This window comes from Sorex fumeus, unplaced genomic scaffold (genome assembly GCF_029834395.1).
Source record: "Sorex fumeus unplaced genomic scaffold, SorFum_2.1 ptg000098l, whole genome shotgun sequence".
Classification (NCBI taxonomy): Eukaryota; Metazoa; Chordata; class Mammalia; order Eulipotyphla; family Soricidae; genus Sorex; species Sorex fumeus.
In genome coordinates this window covers 45095453-45116920 of record NW_026606155.1, presented here as the reverse complement: position 1 = coordinate 45116920, position 21468 = coordinate 45095453, and the positions used below count along the sequence as shown (strand labels likewise).

Sequence of the window (21468 nt, the reverse complement as noted above, 5' to 3'; positions counted from 1 at the left end):
CAAGCTCCCCGTGACGTATTCGATATGCCAAACACAGTAACAAGTCTCACAGCGGAGGTGTTACTGGCCCACTCGAGCAAATCAATGAACAACAGGAAGACTGTGACGGTGAAGATATAGAAATATTATGTGTTCACTGGCAGATGAGTAAAGGAACTATGACATACACACAGTGGAATGTCATTTAGCTCTAAAAGAATGAAATTTGTTTTTTCTTTTTGGGTCACACCCAGCGATGCTCAGGGGTTACTCCTGGCTCTGCTGGAGTAATTACTCCCTGGAGGTGCTTGGGGGACCATATGGGATGCTGGGAATCAAACCCGGGTTGGCCGCGTGCAAGGCAAACGCCTTACCCGCTGTATTATCACTCAGCCCCAAAAGAATGAAATTTAGAGGACGGTGTTGTAGCTTAAGCAGTGAGGCATATACTTTGCATGTGGGAACCCAGTTGATTCCTAGCACCACATGTTGCCCAAGCACAACTAGGGGTAGCGCTGGTGACCCTCAAGCACTAGTGGGGTCAGTACTACCAGGAAAGCCTCATCCCCGCAAAAAACAATATCTAGCCCTTTTTGGCAACATATGTTGATCTTGAAGGCATTATGCTAAGTGAAATAAGTCTAAGAAAAATATGATATGATTTCACTTCATAAGTGGAAATCTTAAAAAACAATGACAAGTATCAATAGAGAGCAGGTTGATGGTTGCCATAGGTTGCAGGTGGAGAGGACAGGAGAAATGGGTGAGGGGGCTCAAAAGTAGGAACTTTCAGTTATAAAGTCATAAGATATAATGTATGTCATGGTGACTATATTAATAATGCTGCTTTACATATTTGAAAGCTATGAAAGTATAAGAGCCTAAAAGTTTTTACCACAAGAAAAAGTTTTACTATTTATGGTGGCATGTTAACTAGGCATATTTTTCAGTATATAGAAATATGAAATTTTTTTGTATATGTAAATATGAAATTATTTGTTACATGCCTAACACATTAGCTGTTGACTATATATCTTAAAAGGTAAACTAAATTTAACCAAAATACCTAATTTGAAATTCCTAAAGTCAATCTTAAGACACTCTTCTAATAGTTTAAGAAAATGAAATTAGAACTTTTCATCTTTCTATGTTATGGAAAGCCAATGGGGTATGAGTGTTAACATTTAAAAAAATATTCCCCCACCTAAAATAATGAGAAATCAAGGAACAGAAATGAGGTTTTTTAAGTTTATCAATAATCATGATCACTGAGCTTACCTTTTTTTTGTTTGTTTGTTTTATAGTTACTTTTAGGGTAGTTTGTACTGTCAAATACAAGGAAGACAAGGGCAACTTAGCTTTTAAGTAAACATCCGCCTATTGTGGGTATTTCTGAAATGTAAATGTATGCCTGCTAGGTGACCAGGGACTGTCCTTAACTCCTGAAAAGAAGGAAGGATTGTGATTTATTCTGGTCTCTTGTAAATACTTTGAATTAAAATACAAATTGGTAGGAATCACTTGATCACTTGACATCCCTTACTCATCGATTTGCTTGACCGGGCCCTAGAAATATTTCCATTCGTCCCTGTCATGCGCCAGTGGCACTTGCTCGTTCTAGGAACACGAACAGCCTCAAACCGAGGGTCTTGACGAAGAAGTCTGACCATCTCATAGGTGGGCGGCCACGCAATCTTTTGACGTTCCTTGGAATCCAGTAGGTAATGGCTCTAGTCCCGCGGTCATCTCCTAATCTCATTATGTGTCCAGCCCATCTGATTTTCGATGCCTTGGCAAACGAGACAGCGTCCCTGATTCTTGACCATCGACAGAGGTTGGATCTCCAGATTCTTTCTCTCATTTGAGTAAAACGTGATACTCCAAGCATAGCTCTTTCAATTCCTCTTTGGGAGACCCGAATAGCTTTCTCATCCTGTTTGCATAGGGCCCAGGTCTCTGAGGCATATATTAATGCAAGAAGAACAGTGGAATCAAAGAGATGTGCCCGGAGCCGGAAGTTCTTCATCCTCTTAGCTATTTCTTCAACACTCTTTAAGGCATTCCAAGCCTCTCTCTTCCTCCTGCGCAACTCAGGTGTCAGGTCATTCGTCATGTTGACTTCTCGACCTAGGTACACATAACTGTTGCATTTGAAGATGTTCATCCCATTGAGAGCGAATGGAACATCAGGAATGATACCATTTCTTATAAACATTGTCTTTGTGAGATTTAGCTATAGTCCCACCTTTCCACACTCACGGTCAAAGTCGGCCAGCATTTGTGCCCCTTGGCTGATGTTTGGTGTTATTAGAACGATGTCATCAGCAAAACAGAGGTGGTGTAGTTGCCAACCGTCTATCTTCACTCCCATTCCTTCCCATTCCAGTCGATACATGACGTTCTCGAGGGTGGCACTGAAGAGTTTCGGTGAAATGGTATCATCCTGCTGAACCCGTCTCTTGACATCAACAATCACTTTGTAGAATGATGAGATCCTGGTATTGAATCCACAATACAGCTCACGGAGGATCCTGATGTATTGAGTTTGAATGCCCTGTTTGGCTAGGGCTTCAATGACTGCTTCAGTCTCAACAGAATCAAAGGCCTTCTTTAAATCAATGAACATTAGACAGAGTAGCATCTTGAACTCCCGAGAAACCTCAATGATCGTGGTTATCGTGTGGATATGGTCAATAAATTGGTAAATTGGTAGGAATAAATTAGAAAAATACCACTAATTATTTTTTAAATGGGAAGACATCTGAATTATTATAAGAGTAGATATTTGTTCATTTATAGTCATTTATAATAATTTTGCTATATTTATGTTGTACGTAGTTGTGTTTGCATGTCTAACCCAATTTCTTTTCCTTAATACTAGTCCTAATCATTTGTCATCTTTATTATTGTGATATTAAATAGATAAAATGTAAGATTCCACATAAGGAGTTTGGTATGTGTTGAAATAAATGTAAACCAGAATGATTTCCTGCAGGTCTCAGGGAATCAGCATGAAGAATTACAGAATGTTCGAAAACATATCCATTCTTGTTTCACCAAAATTTCCTGTTTTCTGCTACCTCATCCTGGATTAAAAGTAGCTACCAACCCAAACTTTGATGGAAAACTGAAAGGTTTGTCTGTCTTTTAATGACTGTTTCCAGCATTTAATCTGATTATAAACATGTCTTTTTATCCAGTGGGTTTATTGCTGCTGGTTTACTTTACCCACTGATGTGAGGCTAATAATTAGAAATTTTAGGGGAGAACTGGGAGTTGGAGTGATGCTGGAGGGTTCCATGGTGAACTGTGGGATTCTGTGGGGGCTGATTACAGTGAAGGAAAAAAAATAGGCCAAATCCTGCCTGGGAGGCAGTAACCCTCCCCCTTCCTTTCATGAGGTTCTGTTCATCTCCTGTGCACTGGAATTTCTCCTTAAGGACTTCCTACTTAATTTTGAAATTTTGCATCAAAGGAGAAAATATATTTATGTATGTTTGGATTGTCTATAAAGTTATATAATTAGAGATTTGAAAATATTGCATAGTACTGAATTAAAGTTCTTTAAGACAAGTACTGAACAATTTTCTCTGTAAATTCTTAATATCTTGCTAAAATTTTTAATTCTCTTCTAAATGAATACCAGTTTCTTCTAAAAATCAAAAGCACTGGGGTATTTTTCAAATAGTAAAACCAAATAATATATCTTTTTCTCAAGAGCAAGGACATTCATTTTAAGATTCCGAAGCAGCTCAGCTTGTTAAAGAGAAAAAAAGGAGGATAAGGGGGTCTACAGAAACAGAAGCCAATCCTTCTGGGTAGATAATCACCAGTTATTTAGGTGTTTGCAGTTGTACATTTATTTATTTTTGCAGTTATATGTTTAGATCATGTAGTTAATATAAGGTAGTACAGAGACATTCCTAACCTTTTCACCTGTAATCCTGGCCCAGAATATACCACAGAGTGCAGATGTTGCTTTCTGTGGCCTTTCTTCAGGGTTGATGACCCAGTGACATATAAAGTTTTCAACAGGAATGTTCTTCAAAAAGATGGAAAATTACTTTTATAGGAGGATAATGCACCTGTATCTAAGTTTTGAGAACTGACAGGCTGAAGAACAAAGGTATTGCTTTTTTCCCTGTAGCTATGATGTTCATTCTCAAATATCTAATAACAATTAGTATCCCAAATAGAATCTCAAATTTCTCAACCACCAGCATTGTTTTTAGACATTTTTATTTTGCGTTTGGGTCACACCTGGCTCTGCACAGGGATTACTCCTGGCTCTGCTCTCGGGGATCATTACTGGCAAGACAAGTGCCTTACCCACAGTATTATCACTCCAGTTCCATGTTATTAGACATGTCTTAAGTTATCTTTAAGTAACAGAACAATAGGCATGCATTAAGGTCTGATTCCAAGTTCCTATCATTTCATTGCCATTTATAAATTCTATCCCATTAAAATATTCTAATTTTTGACAGTGTGAAGTTAACTAATAACTTCACTGTGTTTTGAATTAATTATAGGAAGAGAGGTCTCTCACAAGGCCTTTATTTTTTCCTCTGGAGTTGGAGAGCAGTAAACAGACACTGGCAGAGGAGGGCAGGCCTTCAACAGTCCTTTATAAGGAGAGAAAAGTACTCAGGCTTGTTCTATTCCAGTTCTACTTTTTAAATTAACTGACCCCTCTTGGAATAAAAGAACCCAGGGCTAAAAGTTTAAATTCTACAAATGTTAAATCCCACTTTTCAAGACTTACTGCCCATCAAAATTTGCTCACATGTCTGAACATATCCTGATATATTTATTGGTTTAGTTACCTACAAATTTATGAGTCAAGCATGTGACTAGCCAGAGGCAAAAATGAGAAATGAAAGGTAGCTTCAGTCGTCCATCCAAAGTTAGGTATTGATGAAATTTCACAGGAAGGAGTGCTGCATCATCCCTCTTCTGTGCTGAAAGATTCTTTGCCTCCTTGTTTCCTGGGCATTTTAAAAGTCTGCTGTCTACACTATCTTTCCATCCCACCCTGTAGCTATGATTTGGCAATTTCTATACAGGATGTCTTGTCTACAGGCCATGTTGTTCTCTAGAGGACTGGTATCTGAGTGTTGCCTTTGGGAACAAAATGTTTCTGAGGGGTTGGAGAGATAGCTCAGTGGCTGAGCACATGCTTTGAATGCTTTGCATGGTTCGATTCCCAGCACTGCATGGCATGGAGCACTGCCCCTTCCCCCCACCCAGTACAGAGCTGGAACTATTCCCTGAGCACTGCTGGATGTGTCCAAAAATATTTCTGAATAAGACAATTGTGCAGAAACTGTTTTTTGATGATAGTTTCTGATATTCTCTTTCACAAGTTCATTGAAATAATTTTCCAACTGTTATCAATAGTAAATCTTATAATTAGTGTGTGTCCATGATCTCTGTCATTATTTCAATTATCTTACCATTTCCAGTTATTAAAAACACAGTGCTGTGGAATTTTTCCACTCTGGAGAAGCCTGTGTGTTCTAAGTGAATTTCTTTCAATATTTTGCTTCACTGATAAATAAATAGTGCTATGATTACATTGAATTGTTAGTAATTTAATAGCTCCCCATGAAGGAAAGCAAGAGTCTCAGAAGTGCTGAATCACATTTATTTATGCTATATTTAATCAGTTTTTTCAAGTGCCTCCCCAAGCTTAGCAATTCCTCCCCTAGCTTAGTAATTCCCAGCATGCTCAGGGTTTACTCCTAGCTGAATGCTCAGGACTCTGTACTTCCAAAGTAATACCATTTTTAAATTAACAGAAGTTACCCTTGTGAGGTTTCTCTAAGGTCCAAATACAAAGTAACCTCAGGAAGCTCATCACAGATTTTCAGTAGATCCAGTTAGACATCAGAAAACACAGCTAAATGTTATTGAAAGGTAATTATTTTAAAATGTGTTCTGAAGTCTGGAGAGATACTATAGCAGGTAGGGCATTTGCCTTGCACATGGCTAACTTAGGCTCAATCCCCAGCACACCCATTAGACTGCCAGGAATGATCCCTGAGCTCAAAGCCAGGAATAAGCCCTGAGCACTGCTAGGTATGGCCCACTCCCTTCCCCCAAACACATAATAATATAATATAATGATAGTAATAATAATAAAATGTGTGTCAAATGACCTGTTAGGGTCAAGTAATCCTGAGAAAATATTTTCCATGTTTAATTTACACAGCTTTGTGGAATACCTATAATGCATACATTGTGTTCTCAACTATTGTCAGCAGATAACCAATTTGATTTGCTCGAGCGGGCCCAGTAACGTCTCCATTGGAGACTTTGTTGTTACTGTGTCTGGCATATCAAATACTCTTGGTAGCTTGCCGGGCTCTCCGAGAGGGGCGGAGGAATCGAACTCGGGTCGGCCATGTTGGCCGCTTGTAAGGCGAACACCCTACCGCTGTGCTATCGCTCCAGCAGATAACCAATTTGTCTTGGTTGAATTCCTAACAAAGTTATACTTTTGTAATCAAAATTACTGAGGAAATTCTAAAAACAAAGCATCATCATGAATAATCATCCAGCCACACATATACATTGGAGACTTGCAGTTACTATGAAACAGACTGAACTGCAAATTGACCTGATGTTGCTTGCAATAGTTCACCACTTGTATATGTTCTATTTTGTTCTTATTTTCTGAATTCCAATTTGAAATAGCTGGCATTGATCTCAGAAAGAATTAAATTAGAAAGAACAAAGTTAGGCTGTGGCTAAAGCCATTTTCAGAACACAATTTTAATTTTTAGTTTTTCATTGCTGGAGCGATAGCACAGCAGGTAGGGTGTTTGCTTTACATGTGGCCAACCTGGGTTCGATTCCTCTCTCCCTCTCGGAGAGCCTGGCAAGCTACCGAGTATCCCGCCCGCATGGCAGAGCCTGGCAAGCTCCCTGTGGCGTATTCGACAACAGTGACAAGTCTCACAATGGAGACGTTACTGGTGGCCCGCTCTAGCAAATCCATGAACAACAGGAGGACAGTGCTACAGTGCTACAGTGCAGTTTTTCATTGACTTATTGGTTTACAATGTTACAAAACTGCATGTATGTTGCTTTACACCCCTGGATATACTTAATTGTTGGCACTCTTCGAAGTTCCAGTTTCTTCTTCCACCAAGAGTCTTCACTCATTCCTCCCTCTCTCCCACTCCTTCCTTTCACTCTGGAGCCGCCATCACTTACAGATTTTCAAATATTCTACCCGCTGTGCTGTTTCTACAGTACTATAAATTTGGGGAGTATCATTTAAGATTTTTTTCTTTTCGGGGCCTCCCAAGTGGTGCGCAGAGGATGCCCTTCTGGCAATACTCAGTTATCCAGGCCAGTGGTTCAATACTAAGGTCCATGGATGAGGTGCTGCTTAGGCTCTGTAATGCCACTGGGCCTCCAGGGCCATGGCCTCTGAGGCTTGGGAGACTACGTGGTGCCAGGGATTGAACCCATGATGGTCACATGTAATGTCTGCTCCCTCATTCCTGGTCCTGATATCCCACTTTTATAGATATATAAGCATTACCACCCCTAGCCCCAGAGAGACATTTTGTTTCTTACAGAAATTCAAGATGAATTCATGTGTCTTAGATATATAACAATGTTCTATTAATGGTTAAAAAAGAGAAAAAAATCATATATATGAAAATGAAGCTATTAGTATCAGTGAATGCAGATACGTAGCAGGCAACAAAATACAACAGAGGAATGTGAAAACACAATACAAATACCAGTGTGGATTAGCAAATATTAGCTAAAAGCACACGATCACAATAAACTCCTTTGAATAAGTTTATATATAGTACAAAGTAAATTATCAGTAAAAATTGGTGTAACAGGTAACTAAATTTAAATAAATTATGCATAAGAACTCATGAAACAAATCCTCATAAAACACTGGCACAAAATTCCAAAGCTCTATAAAATAAGTCACAAAGTACTAGTATCATCATACTCACCTGAAATATCAAGTATTGAGGTCACATTTCTGGGCTTTCCTTGCTTTATTCTAGCATATATTATGCAGATTCTTCTCTATGCTTGAAGTAATAGTTTAAGATAACAATGTTCCCAAAACTTCTCTGTAGATATATTTTCTTATAACTTTAACAAGTCTATAATGTTGCTTGAAACTAATGCTGTAATATGCATTATGTTAATCAGGTGTTAATACCAAAAGTGACAAGTGAATAATTCAGATTATCTATAGTTCACTATAAAGCCCCTATAGTTCTTGTGTATTATCTTGTATTGCTGTTTTACCATTCTACCAATTTATGTTGGTAGAATCATCACTATCATCTTTTTTAAGTGGAGACACTTTTTTATATGGTGGAACACTAAATGATAATTTTGGGATACATTTTCTGGAGGAAATAAATTTTCTGTAAATGCCTTGCTAATTCCTCATACTTACCAGCCTATTTGTGAGTTGAATTATGAGTCACAAATACTTAAAACACATCACAGTGTATGAAACTGCTGTAAATAGGATTGTAAAATATTTTTGTAACAATTTAACAACATGGAAGCTATTTATAGTTGGAAGACAAGATAAACATCTTTTTGGCATGGGGATGAAAAAGACCAATCAATGTTTGGACACAGTGTAGTAATAGGTTTCAGGAGATGTTTACATCATTTCTCCACCAGGGGCCAAATCACCTTCCAGGGAAGGGGGAGAGGTGGACCCAAACATTCCAAGAGAACCACAAGTAAAATTGTGTAAATGTGGGACTGTGGCACGAATCTAGGTGCCAACCTATAAGACAGGGGATCACATGAAGAATAGGAGTTGTAAGGGGGACACAGTTGCAAAAAGATGGTCAAACATGGCTTAGATCCCGTGATAACTATCACCAGTGAAAAAGTGGAGATGAAAGTACTTTTTTGTTTTATTGGCCTTACTGAGACTGTTCAGGGATCATTCTTGGCTCTGGGATTAGGGGTCACTCATGGAAGTGCTCAGGGCAGTGGCGGAGGGTGGGGGGTACCATATGTGGTGCCAGGATTGAATTAGGGCCAGCTATATGCCTACCCTCTGCTATCATATCTCTCTGGCTTGTGAAACTTATTATGACATGGAAGACTGGGTAGGATTTTTAAAATAATGAACAATTTGCATTTATTTGTAGAAATAGATGATGAATTCATCAAAAACTTGAAAATCCTGATTCCTTGGCTACTTACTCCTGAGGGCCTAGATATTAAAGAAATCAATGGGAACAAAATCACCTGCCGAGGTCTGGTGGAGTACTTCAAGGTATGTATTGTTTTCATTTCTACAGCACTTCTGAGTATTTATATTTGACATGTTTTAGAATATGATTCCTCCTAGAAACAAATAGACATTATAGACTCTTTAATATGGGAAGGGGGTGGGCAAAGATACAAGAAAAGAGTATTTGAAACTTCCAAGAGAAGCGTGCTGTCTAAGACTATATATATATATATATATATATGCATATTTTCTTTTTGGGTCACACCCAGCAATGCACAGGGCTTTCTCCTGGCTCATGCACTCAGGAATTATCCCTGGCGGTGCCAGGGGGACCATATGGGATGCTGGGAATCAAACCCGGGTCGGCCGCGTGCAAGGCAAACACGCTACCAGCTGTGCTATGACTCCAGCCCCTTCTAAGACTATTTTATTTATTTATTTTTTTATGTAGGAGTACTGCTATTTATTCAGCCACTGATCAGCTGATTGAATTGGGCATGAACTCCACCTAACTTTTTTTTTCATAATTTTATTTATTTTTTTTCTTCTTATATTTATTTATTGAATCACTGTGGGAAAAAGTTACAAAGCTTTCAGGTTTAAGTCTCGGTCATACAATGGTCAATCACCTTTCCGTTCACCAGTACTCATTTTTCACCACCAAGAACCCCAATATCCCCCTCCACCCCTCCCAGTGCCTGTGAGGTGGATAATTTCTACTTAACATTTCTCTACATTGATTACATTAATTATTTTGACAAAAGATGCACCATTATTGTTTAAAATTCCACCCCCCCCACAATCAGAATTGCTGAAAAGGCATTGTGAAAAACTTTGCTTGCTATAGCTGAGTATGAGAATCATATAATGATTTTGGATTTCTGCAGAGAGCCAGATAATTATGAGATTGGTTTCTGTGCATCTGGTGTATGGCTGTGCCAGAGAGCCATTCATGGGGAGCAATTCGTGACCTCAGTAGGGCATGAAGGACAAGCCGGTACCATCCCCCTTCCCATGAGACTGCAGTTGCCCTGTCACGCCAGCTCATACCTGGCTTTCCAATAAGCTCTGAGGCGGCAGCCACCCTGCTGCTGGGGTGGGGAAAGGAGGAAGGGTGCAACACCCTTTCCCTCCCGGGGAGGCATGGCACCGTAGTTTAACTCATGGTCCATTCACTTTTCTGCCATAAGCTGCCGAGCTCTGGAGTAAGTCCTTTTGCCTCTGGAGCCATGGCCGTGCCGGAGGGCCACTCATGGGCGGCAACTTGTGACCTCAGTAGGGCGTGAAGGACGAGGTGGTACCATCCCCTTCCCATGAGACTGCAGTTGACTCATACCTGGCTTTCCTATAAGCTTTGAGGTGGCGGCCACCTTGTATGTGGTCCAGATGCATTTTTGCCAAAAGCCGCTGGGTTTCAAGATTTGTTTCTGAGTCTCTGGGATCATGACTGTTAATCAGCTTGATCAGGAGCCAGAGAGGCCATTTGTAGGTGGCGACTCGGGGTCTCTTTGGGATGGGGAAGGGTCGGTTCCACCCCCATCTGATGAGGCCCCGCGTGTCTCGTCACTGCAGGCCCAAACCTGACTGTCCAGTGGCCTCTGGAGGATGGTGGTCACCGGGCCGCCAGGGGGAACAGGCCAAGGCACGAAACTTATTCACACCTGGAGTGGCCCAGTGCCATTAACCTACTGCAGGAACAGGACGCATTTCTGCCAAAAGCCTTTGGGTTCTGAGATTCGTTTCTGAGTCTCTGGGATCATGGCCTTTAAGCAGTTCGATCAGGAACCAGAGAGGCCATGCCTCCAATTATATAGCTGAGCCAGAGGTGGTTTGTGGGTGTCTCCCACATACCTAACTTTAGGCCATTTTCTTTCTTGGTAAACTTTGCCCCAAGTTTTTGGGGTCTGGCCAAAGGCACAGCAGCAATTTTGGGGGATCTGAAAGTCTGATGGTGCCGTCAGGCTACTGATGCTCACAGGTACAGATTGACCTGCTGGCAGCACCATATTCCCTCTAAGATTATTTTTATAGGAAACTTCTTGACAGTAACTTTTGTTCCCTTTTCATCTTGAAGGAAATATACTCAAAATGTGAATGTATCTAAGATTTGGGAACATCTATTTGAAGTCAAGGATTGTTTCCCAGGTCCATACCACATTCTTTTAATTCATGGCCTATTCTGAATTTTGCCTTCATTTTGATGATTTTTTTCCCCCAAAATGGCTATACTCTGCCTTTCTGCTGAAGAAAATTCTTATATATTTCCCATTTTCTACAGTAAGAGCTAATCTGAAGTAGAATTATTTTAAATTTGCATTCCTGTTTATTTTAAGATATACACTGAATACTTTTTATTTAATTATTTTAATTTTGGAGCCCAGGCTGGAGCGATAGCACAGTGGGTAGGGTGTTTGCCTTGCACATGGCCAACCCGGGTTCGATTCCTCTGCCCCTCTCAGAGAGTCGGCAATCTACTGAGAGTATCCCACCCACAGGGCAGAGCCTGGCAAGCTCCCTGTGATGTATTTGATATGCCAAAAACAGTAACAAGAAGTCTCACAATGGAGACGTTACTGGTGCCCACCCGAGCAAATCGATGAACAACGGGAGGACAGTGCTATGGTGGACAGTGCTACAGTTTTGGAGTCACGCCTGGCTGTGCTCAAGGCTTACTCCTGGCTCCGCAGTCAGGGATCACTCCTGATGGGGATCAGGGGACCATATGGGGTACCAGGTATGGGGAACCCAGATTGACTACGAGTAAGGCAGACACGCATCCACTGTACAGCCCCACACTGAATACTTTTTTAAAAAAACAAAACTACATGTACAGAGTCAGTTTGTGACCAGATGCTCTGAGGATTAAAATACTAGCTTTAAAAATGTCATTTTGTTATTTAAATGGTCATGTATTTCCAGTCACGGTCACAGTCCTCCCATTGTTCATCGATTTGCTCGAGTGGGCCCAGTAATGTCTCCATCGTGAGGCTTATTGTTACTGTGTTTGGCATATTGAATACGTCACGGGTAGCTTGCCAGGCTTTGCCGTGCAGGCGAGATACCCTTGGTAGCTTGCTGAGCTATATTTCCAGTATGATTTATATTTATAACTCTCAGTCAAAAGATGATTTGATTTACCTTAAATCTTAATTCTTACACATGTGGAGGAACTTGGAATTATGCAATTCAGGACTCTTACAAAATTTCTTCCACAAAGCATATCAATTCAGGAGGTACGAGTTCCTTAAGAATTTTCCCAAACTGCAAAAGGAAAGTCTAGATCTCAGAGAGATCTGAGAAAGTCTTAAAAGAGGTGACAATTGAGTTTAACCTTTAAGAAGGGTGGGATTGGTAAATGGACATGTGTGAAAAGGATGTTTCAGGAAAAGGGAACCCAAACAAAGAGGGAGGAAGTTAAAATATAAGAAAGAGATAATAGTTACAAGTCCTTGAAGCCTGTCAAGAATGTTTTCATTTAAGTTGACAAGATCTTAGAATACAGTCAACAGAATTAGGGAAATAATTAATAAATTGCTTGAATATGTCTTTCTTTCTTTTTTTTAGGCTTATATAAAGATCTATCAGGGGGAAGAATTGCCACACCCAAAATCCATGTTACAGGTATTTGTTAATTAGGAGGCATAACATTTAAAAATATACTTGTCACTAAAGCTAGGCTTTCCTTTCTTAGCTTTATGCTCTAATCTGGCTGAAGAAATAATCAAATAAAAATAGTAGACATGAAAGATTATTTTTTTTAACAACTACCAGCTTGTGCCTTTATTAAGACATTTTTTACACACACACAAGCAGCCTCACTTGCATGGATATGCAGCACTATATACCAAAGTTTTAATTCTTTGTATTAAATGTGCTTAGAAAATACTTATACTATCATTTAGAGTCATATAGGTAGACTCAAAACAAGTCATACAAATGGACAAGTAACAAGTAGCGAAGCAGATATGTGTTTTAAACAAACATTTTAAAAGGAGAAATTAGCTTTTTCTTGAGTGACCTTTTCCCTTCACCACTGTCTGTGTTCTGAAACTAGATTTTTCTTAGTTTGAAATATCTTAATTTTTCCTTTTTTCCTTATTAGCAGCAGTTCTTAAACTTCAGGCAGCCTTAAAATTAATGTACATAAAAATTACTACATATTATTTCCTATGTACTTATAGATTTTTCTCATTTGGTGAGAGCCTTAAAAGGAAAGAGATACTCCAAATAGAAATTCACTTTATAATCTATGGTTTACTGAGTAAAATTATCTATTGTATGTATTGAAATTTTGATTTTAATAATTTTTTAATGTAGTAGAAATATTTAGCATTTCCAAATTATTTGATGGTCTTGAATTCTTATACATTTCTTGCACATGATGCTTTGAATAATAACTGCTGGTGGAATGCAATAAATATCAACTTCATTTTATATAATATTTTCACTTCATCCAAAGGCCACAGCAGAAGCTAACAATTTAGCAGCAGTGGCAACTGCCAAGGACACATACAACAAAAAAATGGAAGAGGTAAGAATGAAATATTTTAAATAACACCAACAAATTCGACCCGAGTTCGATTCCTCCGCCCCTCTCGGAGAGCCCGGCAAGCTACCGAGAGTATCTCGCCCATACGGCAGAGCCTGGCAAGCTCCCCGTGACGTATTCGATATGCCAAACACAGTAACAACAAAGTCTCCAATGGAGACGTTACTGGGCCTGCTCGAGCAAATCGATGATCAACGGGAGGGCCTTTACTTTACCAACAAATTATTCCATAAGCCTATTCCTTTTCTTCCAAGTTATAGTACAACCACCATCACCACAACCACCCTCTCCCCTACCCCAATCTTAAATTTTATTTATAACAGAAATACTTTTATTTTGTTTTTTAGCCATACCAAGCAGTGCTCAGTGGTTACTCTTGACTCTATGCTCAGGAATTACTCATGGAAGTGCTCTGGGGGTCATACAGGATACCAGGGGTCAAACCAAGGTAGACCAGATGCAAGGCAAGCATACTACCTGCTGTGCTCTCTCTCCAGCTCCCAGAAACATACTTAGTCCTGGCCAGATCCTCTTACCATATATAAGACATAGAGCCTAAAATAACATGTTGCTCTCTCTACTATACATACCTCCCTACTTTACACAACTTCAATACTTATATCTTGAATTAAATACATCTTAGAAAAAAAAAATCACTGACACTTCCAAAGAAAATGTTTTTCATTATCTTACTCTAGAGCCTTATTGCATGTGTAAACACACAAAATAGGGGGCACGGCACCCACAGCGGCGGGGCTCTATCTCTCCCGCCGCCCGCGTTCGGTAGTCTCACCCTTCTCCCACCCTGGAGAGGTCGATGGCGATGGTCAGGCGGAGGAAGGAACGAGGGCCAGGCTGGTAGGTATTAGTCGTAGTTTATTCTGATTCTCTCCTCATCTGTCTCTGCTCCTGTCTCTCTCTGTCTCTCCTGTCTCTGCTTCTGTCTCTGCCCACATGCTACTTCATTCTCCTTCTCCATCCCCCTTCATCCTCCTCTTCCTTCTGATCCTCTCTGAACTTCTTCTTCCTTCTGCCCCCAGCCTGCTCCTACAGTACAGTTAAATCCTCTCTCCATGAGGAATTGGGGGAACAATTACACATAGGTGCGGTCACAATCAATAGGGGTAGAAATCTTAGCCTCAGGGAAGGCCGCTCCTAGGACAGATCCTCTCTCAGCATGAGGACCCACCCTAGAGCATAATCCCATGGGCGTGCCTCTCTTCTCCTTGTCCGACAAGCATATAAGAATACAATATAAATCATTTTGTATGGATACAGTAAGAAATATCTTAAACTTATAGAATTGCTCTCCTAGGGCCATCTCGATCTCAGACTACGGTGCTCAGGCCAGATAGTCTTTCCCACCCCTAGCAGGATCCTAGTCTTGTCGTTACCTTTGGATCATGACAGCATTTGTCTATGATCAAACTCTTAACTTATAGTTAAGAATCGTGGCACTTTGGCCTGGCCCATTTCGCTGCCAGGGTAGCTCACCGCTTGCCCTGGGTCCATTCAGTCCCTCGTCGGGACCCTGCTTTTGGGGTGTTAGGAACTAAGGGCAACTGAGGCTTAAGTCGAGAAAGATGCCCGGGAGTGAATAATATTCAAATCCTAAGTTACAAAGCATAATGTTAACGGTCTTCCTGTATCTATACAAAAAGGATATTACTTTAAGGTAAACTATTCATAAGGCATAAAGAGAGGAGAAAGGCAGTATTTCACTCATATATATAAAATCATAGATTTCTGGGAAACTGATCTTACAGATTAACAAAGTCTGATTAAGGGGAAAGCTGATTAACTGGGTGGGGAGGAGAGCATAGGGAAGACTGTTTACATGTTTACATGTAAACACAATGGAAGTGGAAGTGCCTCTGGAGCACTGTGATGGGTGTAACCAGATTGATGGGTGTAACCAGATAAACCTAAGCTTCTTGTGGAAGGACAAAGCAATGTTACCCAACAATTGCATTTGTTCATTGTTTTAAATTTTATTAGTCAGTCTCTTCTATTAAATTAGAATAATTGAGAATAATTGTTCTGGAGTAATTTGAGTATGTTTGCCTGGAATTTGCATTCATATGATTAATAAACTCAGTTTGTAATCACTGTATATCATGTCTTTTTGTCTAAAGGAACTTGGATTAGCATGAACTTGTTTTCTTCATTTTTTGTTTTGGGTTCACACCTGGTGGAGCTGGAGGAATCAAACTTGGGCATCTTGCATGCAAAGTATTGTGCTCAGACAATTGGACTTTCCTCTGGCCTAGTCGTGGATATTTTCCCCCATATTAAAGAGAAAGTAAAAGTAAAGAATGACTTAATATGTCACTTATAAAGTACAAATCCCAGTTATGTCTAATAGACTTGGAATATGAATTGAAAATCCAAACTTGCAGACTTTGTGGTATTTGTTATTTACACTCTAACATTAAATACCTGCTAATCCGATTAAGTGAAAAATGTTGATAGTTGATAGCCTATTGAATGTTGAATGTTGATAGCCTATTTTTTATCTGACACAGATTTGTGGTGGTGACAAACCATTTCTAGCTCCTAATGACCTGCAGATCAAACATCTGGAGCTTAAGGAAGAATCTGTGAAGTTGTTCCGAGGGGTGAAGAAGATGGGTGGGGAGGAATTTAGCCGGCGTTACCTACAGCAGTTGGAGAGTGAAATAGATGAACTTTACATCCAGTACATCAAGCACAATGATAGCAAAAATATCTTCCATGCAGCTCGTACCCCAGCCACACTCTTTGTTGTCATCTTTATCACATATGTGATTGCTGGTGTGACTGGATTCATTGGCTTGGACATCATAGCTAGCCTATGCAATATGATCATGGGACTCACCCTTATCACCCTGTGCACCTGGGCATACATCCGCTACTCTGGAGAATACCGAGAGCTAGGAGCTGTCATAGACCAGGTGGCTGCAGCCTTGTGGGACCAGGTAAGGACAGTAGCTCTCTTCTATGAACCAGCACAAATTTGAGTGCCTGCTATGTACCAGATGTTATTTTAGTTCTGGGAAATATATATGAATGTGACCAGTACTCTGTCTTCAAGAACTCTAAAATGTATCAACCAATCATAATACAATATGTGAAGTTCCACACAATTGTTTTTTTTGTTTTGTTTTGTTTTTCTTACAACCACAAGGATTAAAATATTTCTACTTTTGCTTTAAGCTGGGTACTTCTTAAGTGTGAGACAATGGCTAGGTACGTAGTTGACTTTAACCCAGCTGTATAAACTACATTACTTTCTACTTACTGCCTATCATTTTAACTAGTATTGACTTTGTTAAGAGCGTATATGTGCCACTAACATGTCATTGTATCACCATCTTTTAGTATAAATTTCTAAAAGCAGTATTAATTACTTTGGATGAGCTTTATTGAGCTAGACTTTTGCGTGAACCAGAAGTCAATCTCAGATCAGTTGCTCATGTTTTAGTTGTCCTTTGTTGAAGTAATTATATGGGCAGGAAGATAATTTATCAGCATTTCTACAATACCAATTTACTATGTCATTCTAGAAGTGTCTTCAATTGCCTCATGAAAATTTAGGGGAATCTTGTGAAGCTACAGTTGAAATTCTTTATAAAAAATTCTGAATGTTTATAGTCTGCAAGCAGTGAATTATAGCTAATGTTTTCCCATCACTACAAGTATACTTAGTTTTGTTGGGTCACTGTCACTGTCACTGTCCTCCCGTTGTTCATCGATTTGCTTGCGCGGGCCCAGTAACGTCTCCATTGTGAGACTTGTTGTTACTGTGTTTGGCATATCGAATACGGCACAGGGAGCTTGCCAGGCTTTGCCGTGAGGGCGAGAAACTCTTGGTAGCTTGTCGGGCTCTCTGAGAGGGGCAGAGGAATTGAACTCGGGTCGGCCGTGTTGGCCACATGCAAGGCAAACACCCTACCCACTGTGCTATCGCTCCAGCCCTTTGTACTTTGAGTTTTTTGCAGGGAGGTGTGGCTCAGAACTGAGGATGCGGAGCTGCTCAGGCCCCATGGTACCCAGAGATCACATTCAGAGCCACACAGTGGTGTACAGAGGCCAAGTGCCAGAACTTGAATTTGAATCCTGGTACATCAATGAACTATTGCCCTAGCTCTTATATGTGCTGTTATAATTGGACTTTAACTGATGAATTTATCATGTTCCTTTGAAGATTGTAGGTGAGATAAACCAATGGTAGCACTGTTCAAAGATAATGAGGTAAAAACTGGATCCTCTGAACTGCTGTCTCAGACAGTCCCTTGAGGTCAAAAGAGTGATCTATTTGAGTTAAAATCCCAAACAATTCTAGCACAATACTGAACTCTGTGAAGAATACAGACTTGAGTTCTTCCTAAGATTCAGATAAAATATATAATCAAACTGAGGAAAATCTTCAGTATTTGCTCTTAAAGCTCACAAATTAATACTATACACAAAGTTGAACATCATAATACTATTAATAAAGAATATATACTTTTCTTTTCTTTTCTTTAAAACTGCCTTTGCCACAGGGAAGTACAAATGAGGTAAGTTAACGTTTTAAAATTAAGAACTATGTATTTGTAGATATGATATGCTTATTTTATAAAGAGTAGATTAGAAAGTCATTGGTGACCAATGGTTCTGTACTTTTGGTAGTTTCGTGAAATTTTACAATGTTTAAAAGTATTTAATGATGTTTTAAAACTATTTAATGTGTTCCAGAACTGATGCATGATTTCAATCATACAAACATAAGAATTACCATGAATATAATGTTTCTTTCATGAATGTCAAAAAAATTAATTCTTCTGTAGTTTTGTTTTGTTTTGGGGAAGGGTCTATATTTGGTGGTGCTCAGGGCTTATTCTAGGTTCTATGCTCAGGGATCACTCACTAAGGACTCAAGGCAAACACCTTATCTGCTGCACTATTGTTCTGGAAAAAATAATCAAATTATTATGCTTTAACATTGTTGCATTTTGCTCTGCTGCACGGTAAAGCAAGTATTTATGGATCTTGAGAAAACATTACTGAATAATGTTTTAAACAGAGCTACAGTCCAATCTTTGAAGAGAAGGAAGTAATTCAATGTGTTAAAATCAAAATATAACCAAGTAGGAAAATAAAATTTTGCACCAATGTGTATTCGTGAAACTGAATATAGTACCGTTAATTCAAACTTAAAATCAAAAGAAAATGGACAGCGGATTACAAAAGACAATTTCATGGTAGTAAACAAAATGAAAATTAAAAAAAATGAAATTTCCTGGTGATCAACTACTATTTAAAAGGAAATGAAGCTGTAAACAGCTTTTAAAAATATTAACTTTGGAAAAATAAATTCACTTTGTGGCCAGAAATACAGCAGGTAAGGTGCTTGCCTTGCATACTCGAGACCTGACTTCGATCCCTGCACCACATATGGTCTCCCAGCTTGCCAAGGAGTGATCCCTAAGTACAATGCCAGGAGTAAGCCCCGAGCACAGCTGGGTGTGATCCCGAAATGAAAGCACAGTATTTTTTTTAAGTCCCTTTTTACAAACTCCAAAATCATCTAAGATAAATTGGGTCATTAAATTATACTTAGAAAGCAATGTATAAAAATACCTGTTTTAAGTTCTGTTAAACAACAGTCAGAGAGGAAGTTTTAATGAAGGCTTTCGATTTCTTAATAAGGCTTTGTAAGCTATAAAATAGTAAGTGGAAAAAGGATACTGGGCATGTTTAAATAAAAGATACCAGTATGGCAGCAGCGGGGGCAACATACATGTTTACCAGTATGACTATATCAGAAAATAATGAGGGAATGAAAGTGGTCTGATTTTGGAAAACCTGTAAGATCACACTTGATAGCAAGTGATTTAGCCATTATAGTGGAAGTTGAGTGTTTTCAATCCACCTCTCCTAGAAAACAGGAGGCTGTGCTTGATGAGGCATGTAACATAAAGGAAACGCAGTCTGAGAGTAGTAAGATTTTCCATGAAGAACAATCCATGAAAGAAGCAATCTACATGCATTGGAGACTTAAAAAACACTTTGGAGTTTGCTAAATTAATCATATTGTTTCCAAATTTTAAGATACTAAATCTTACAGTGCTTGAAACTAGTGACTCTAAAAATAAGAAATTTATATATTTAATGAAAGGTTTATAATCTTTATTCTTACATTTCTAGGCTTTATACAAACTTTACAGTGCAGCAGCAACCCACAGACATCTTTATCATCAAGCTTTTCCTGCACCAAAGTCAGAAGCTGCTGAACAATCAGAAAAGAAGAAAATTTAACCTGAATTTTAAAAATACGGGTGCATGATCAATTGTCAATTAAATACTCCGTTTGTCTCCATGTAAACATTCAAAGTGCTTCTTCCATCAAAACAGTAATACAAGCACCTCTGAAAAATGCAAAATGGTTCTTTTACTTCAGTGTTTAATAAACAGATGTATGTATGCATGGTTATATCATTTTCTTAACATGTAGTTTCCTGGTTTTGTCTTTAAACTGCTGTTATAATTTAAAATATTTGTCTATTTATAATACTATAACGTGTTATGCTTGAAATTTACTAAATTCTACTACTGGGTTATAACTAAACCATGTAGTGATATTACTCCACATTTGGGTATGCTCATTTAATTTCTATAGTATTTTAAAATTATTTTACATTCCCATTTGTTAAAAGCATAGCATCAGAACTCAAAAAGCTTGATCCTTAGTCATTTTTCATATATCAGTTTTTAGTTAACTTTAAATACATGAGTTTTTTAGTTGCTTTATCAAAAACTATATATTGCTTTTTATAACTATATAGAATATAGACCTCTTGATAAAAAAATGCACAAAAATCACTTTGTATATGTATCTGTGTTTCATTGCATTGTATATTTTTTTCATTTGGTACACAAAGAAATGTATTCATAGGTTTATTCTTTTAACATGTGAACTATTAAAATTTACTCTGGTTCCTATGATTAAAAACAAATGCTACTGAATTTGGAAATGTTTGGGAGACTTTTATATGGAATGAGAAAGGTGTGTTTTTATATAAGATGTACCTTTTTTTACTTTTTATAAGGTGCCTTTTTTTAAGGCACCAAGAAGGATGTGTCTTTTTCAACATACATTTTCTTTAATGTTGACACTATTACAAATTTTCCTACTTAAAGAAAAACACTAATACCCTGAGTTACTTTCCAGTTCTTTTCTTCTGGGGAGAAAGGGGTTTGGAGTTAGGTTGGGCCACACCCACTGGCAGTGCTCAGGGAGCATATGTGGTGAAAGAAACTGATCCCCGGTCTTCTGAGTTCAAGGCAAGCACTGTAACTACTATACTACCTCTGGCCCCTCCAGTTCTCTAAAACAAGCCAATCCTATATTTCCATAAACTAACATCACTAATGGAGTTTCACTGGGCTGATCAGAGGGGAAAAAAAGTATGGTTTTTAAGAAGTTAACACTTCCTATTTGGGAGGTCTAATTTCTAACTCCTAAGTGGTAAATAAAGGAGTAACAAGAAATAGTAAGAGAGAAGACTGTGTCAGAGTTCATAAGATACAAAACCCTACATCTTAAAAAACTTTTTCATGTCTTGCAAAACCTATTTCTTACTGATAAAATTCCATTTATTTCCCTTTCACTATATTTAGTCCTTTGCCTATGGACTTCCTGAATGGAAAAAAATATATTAATAGG

General features: G+C 38.8%; 1 protein-coding gene across 2 annotated transcripts in view; it reads left to right on the top strand.

Moving 5' to 3' along the window:
• ATL1 (atlastin GTPase 1) overlaps nt 1-20768 on the top strand; it is a 73659-nt gene extending 52891 nt beyond the window's left edge. For both annotated transcript variants that reach the window (XM_056133864.1, XM_056133865.1), the window contains exons 9-15: nt 2975-3113; nt 9144-9271; nt 12794-12850; nt 13689-13760; nt 16304-16735; nt 18305-18319; nt 19950-20768. In XM_056133864.1, the coding sequence (XP_055989839.1) occupies nt 2975-3113; nt 9144-9271; nt 12794-12850; nt 13689-13760; nt 16304-16735; nt 18305-18319; nt 19950-20060 (954 nt within the window). In that variant the 3' untranslated portion in view covers nt 20061-20768. The remainder of the gene's footprint in view (nt 1-2974; nt 3114-9143; nt 9272-12793; nt 12851-13688; nt 13761-16303; nt 16736-18304; nt 18320-19949) is intronic.
• Nucleotides 20769-21468: the final 700 nt, after the last annotated feature.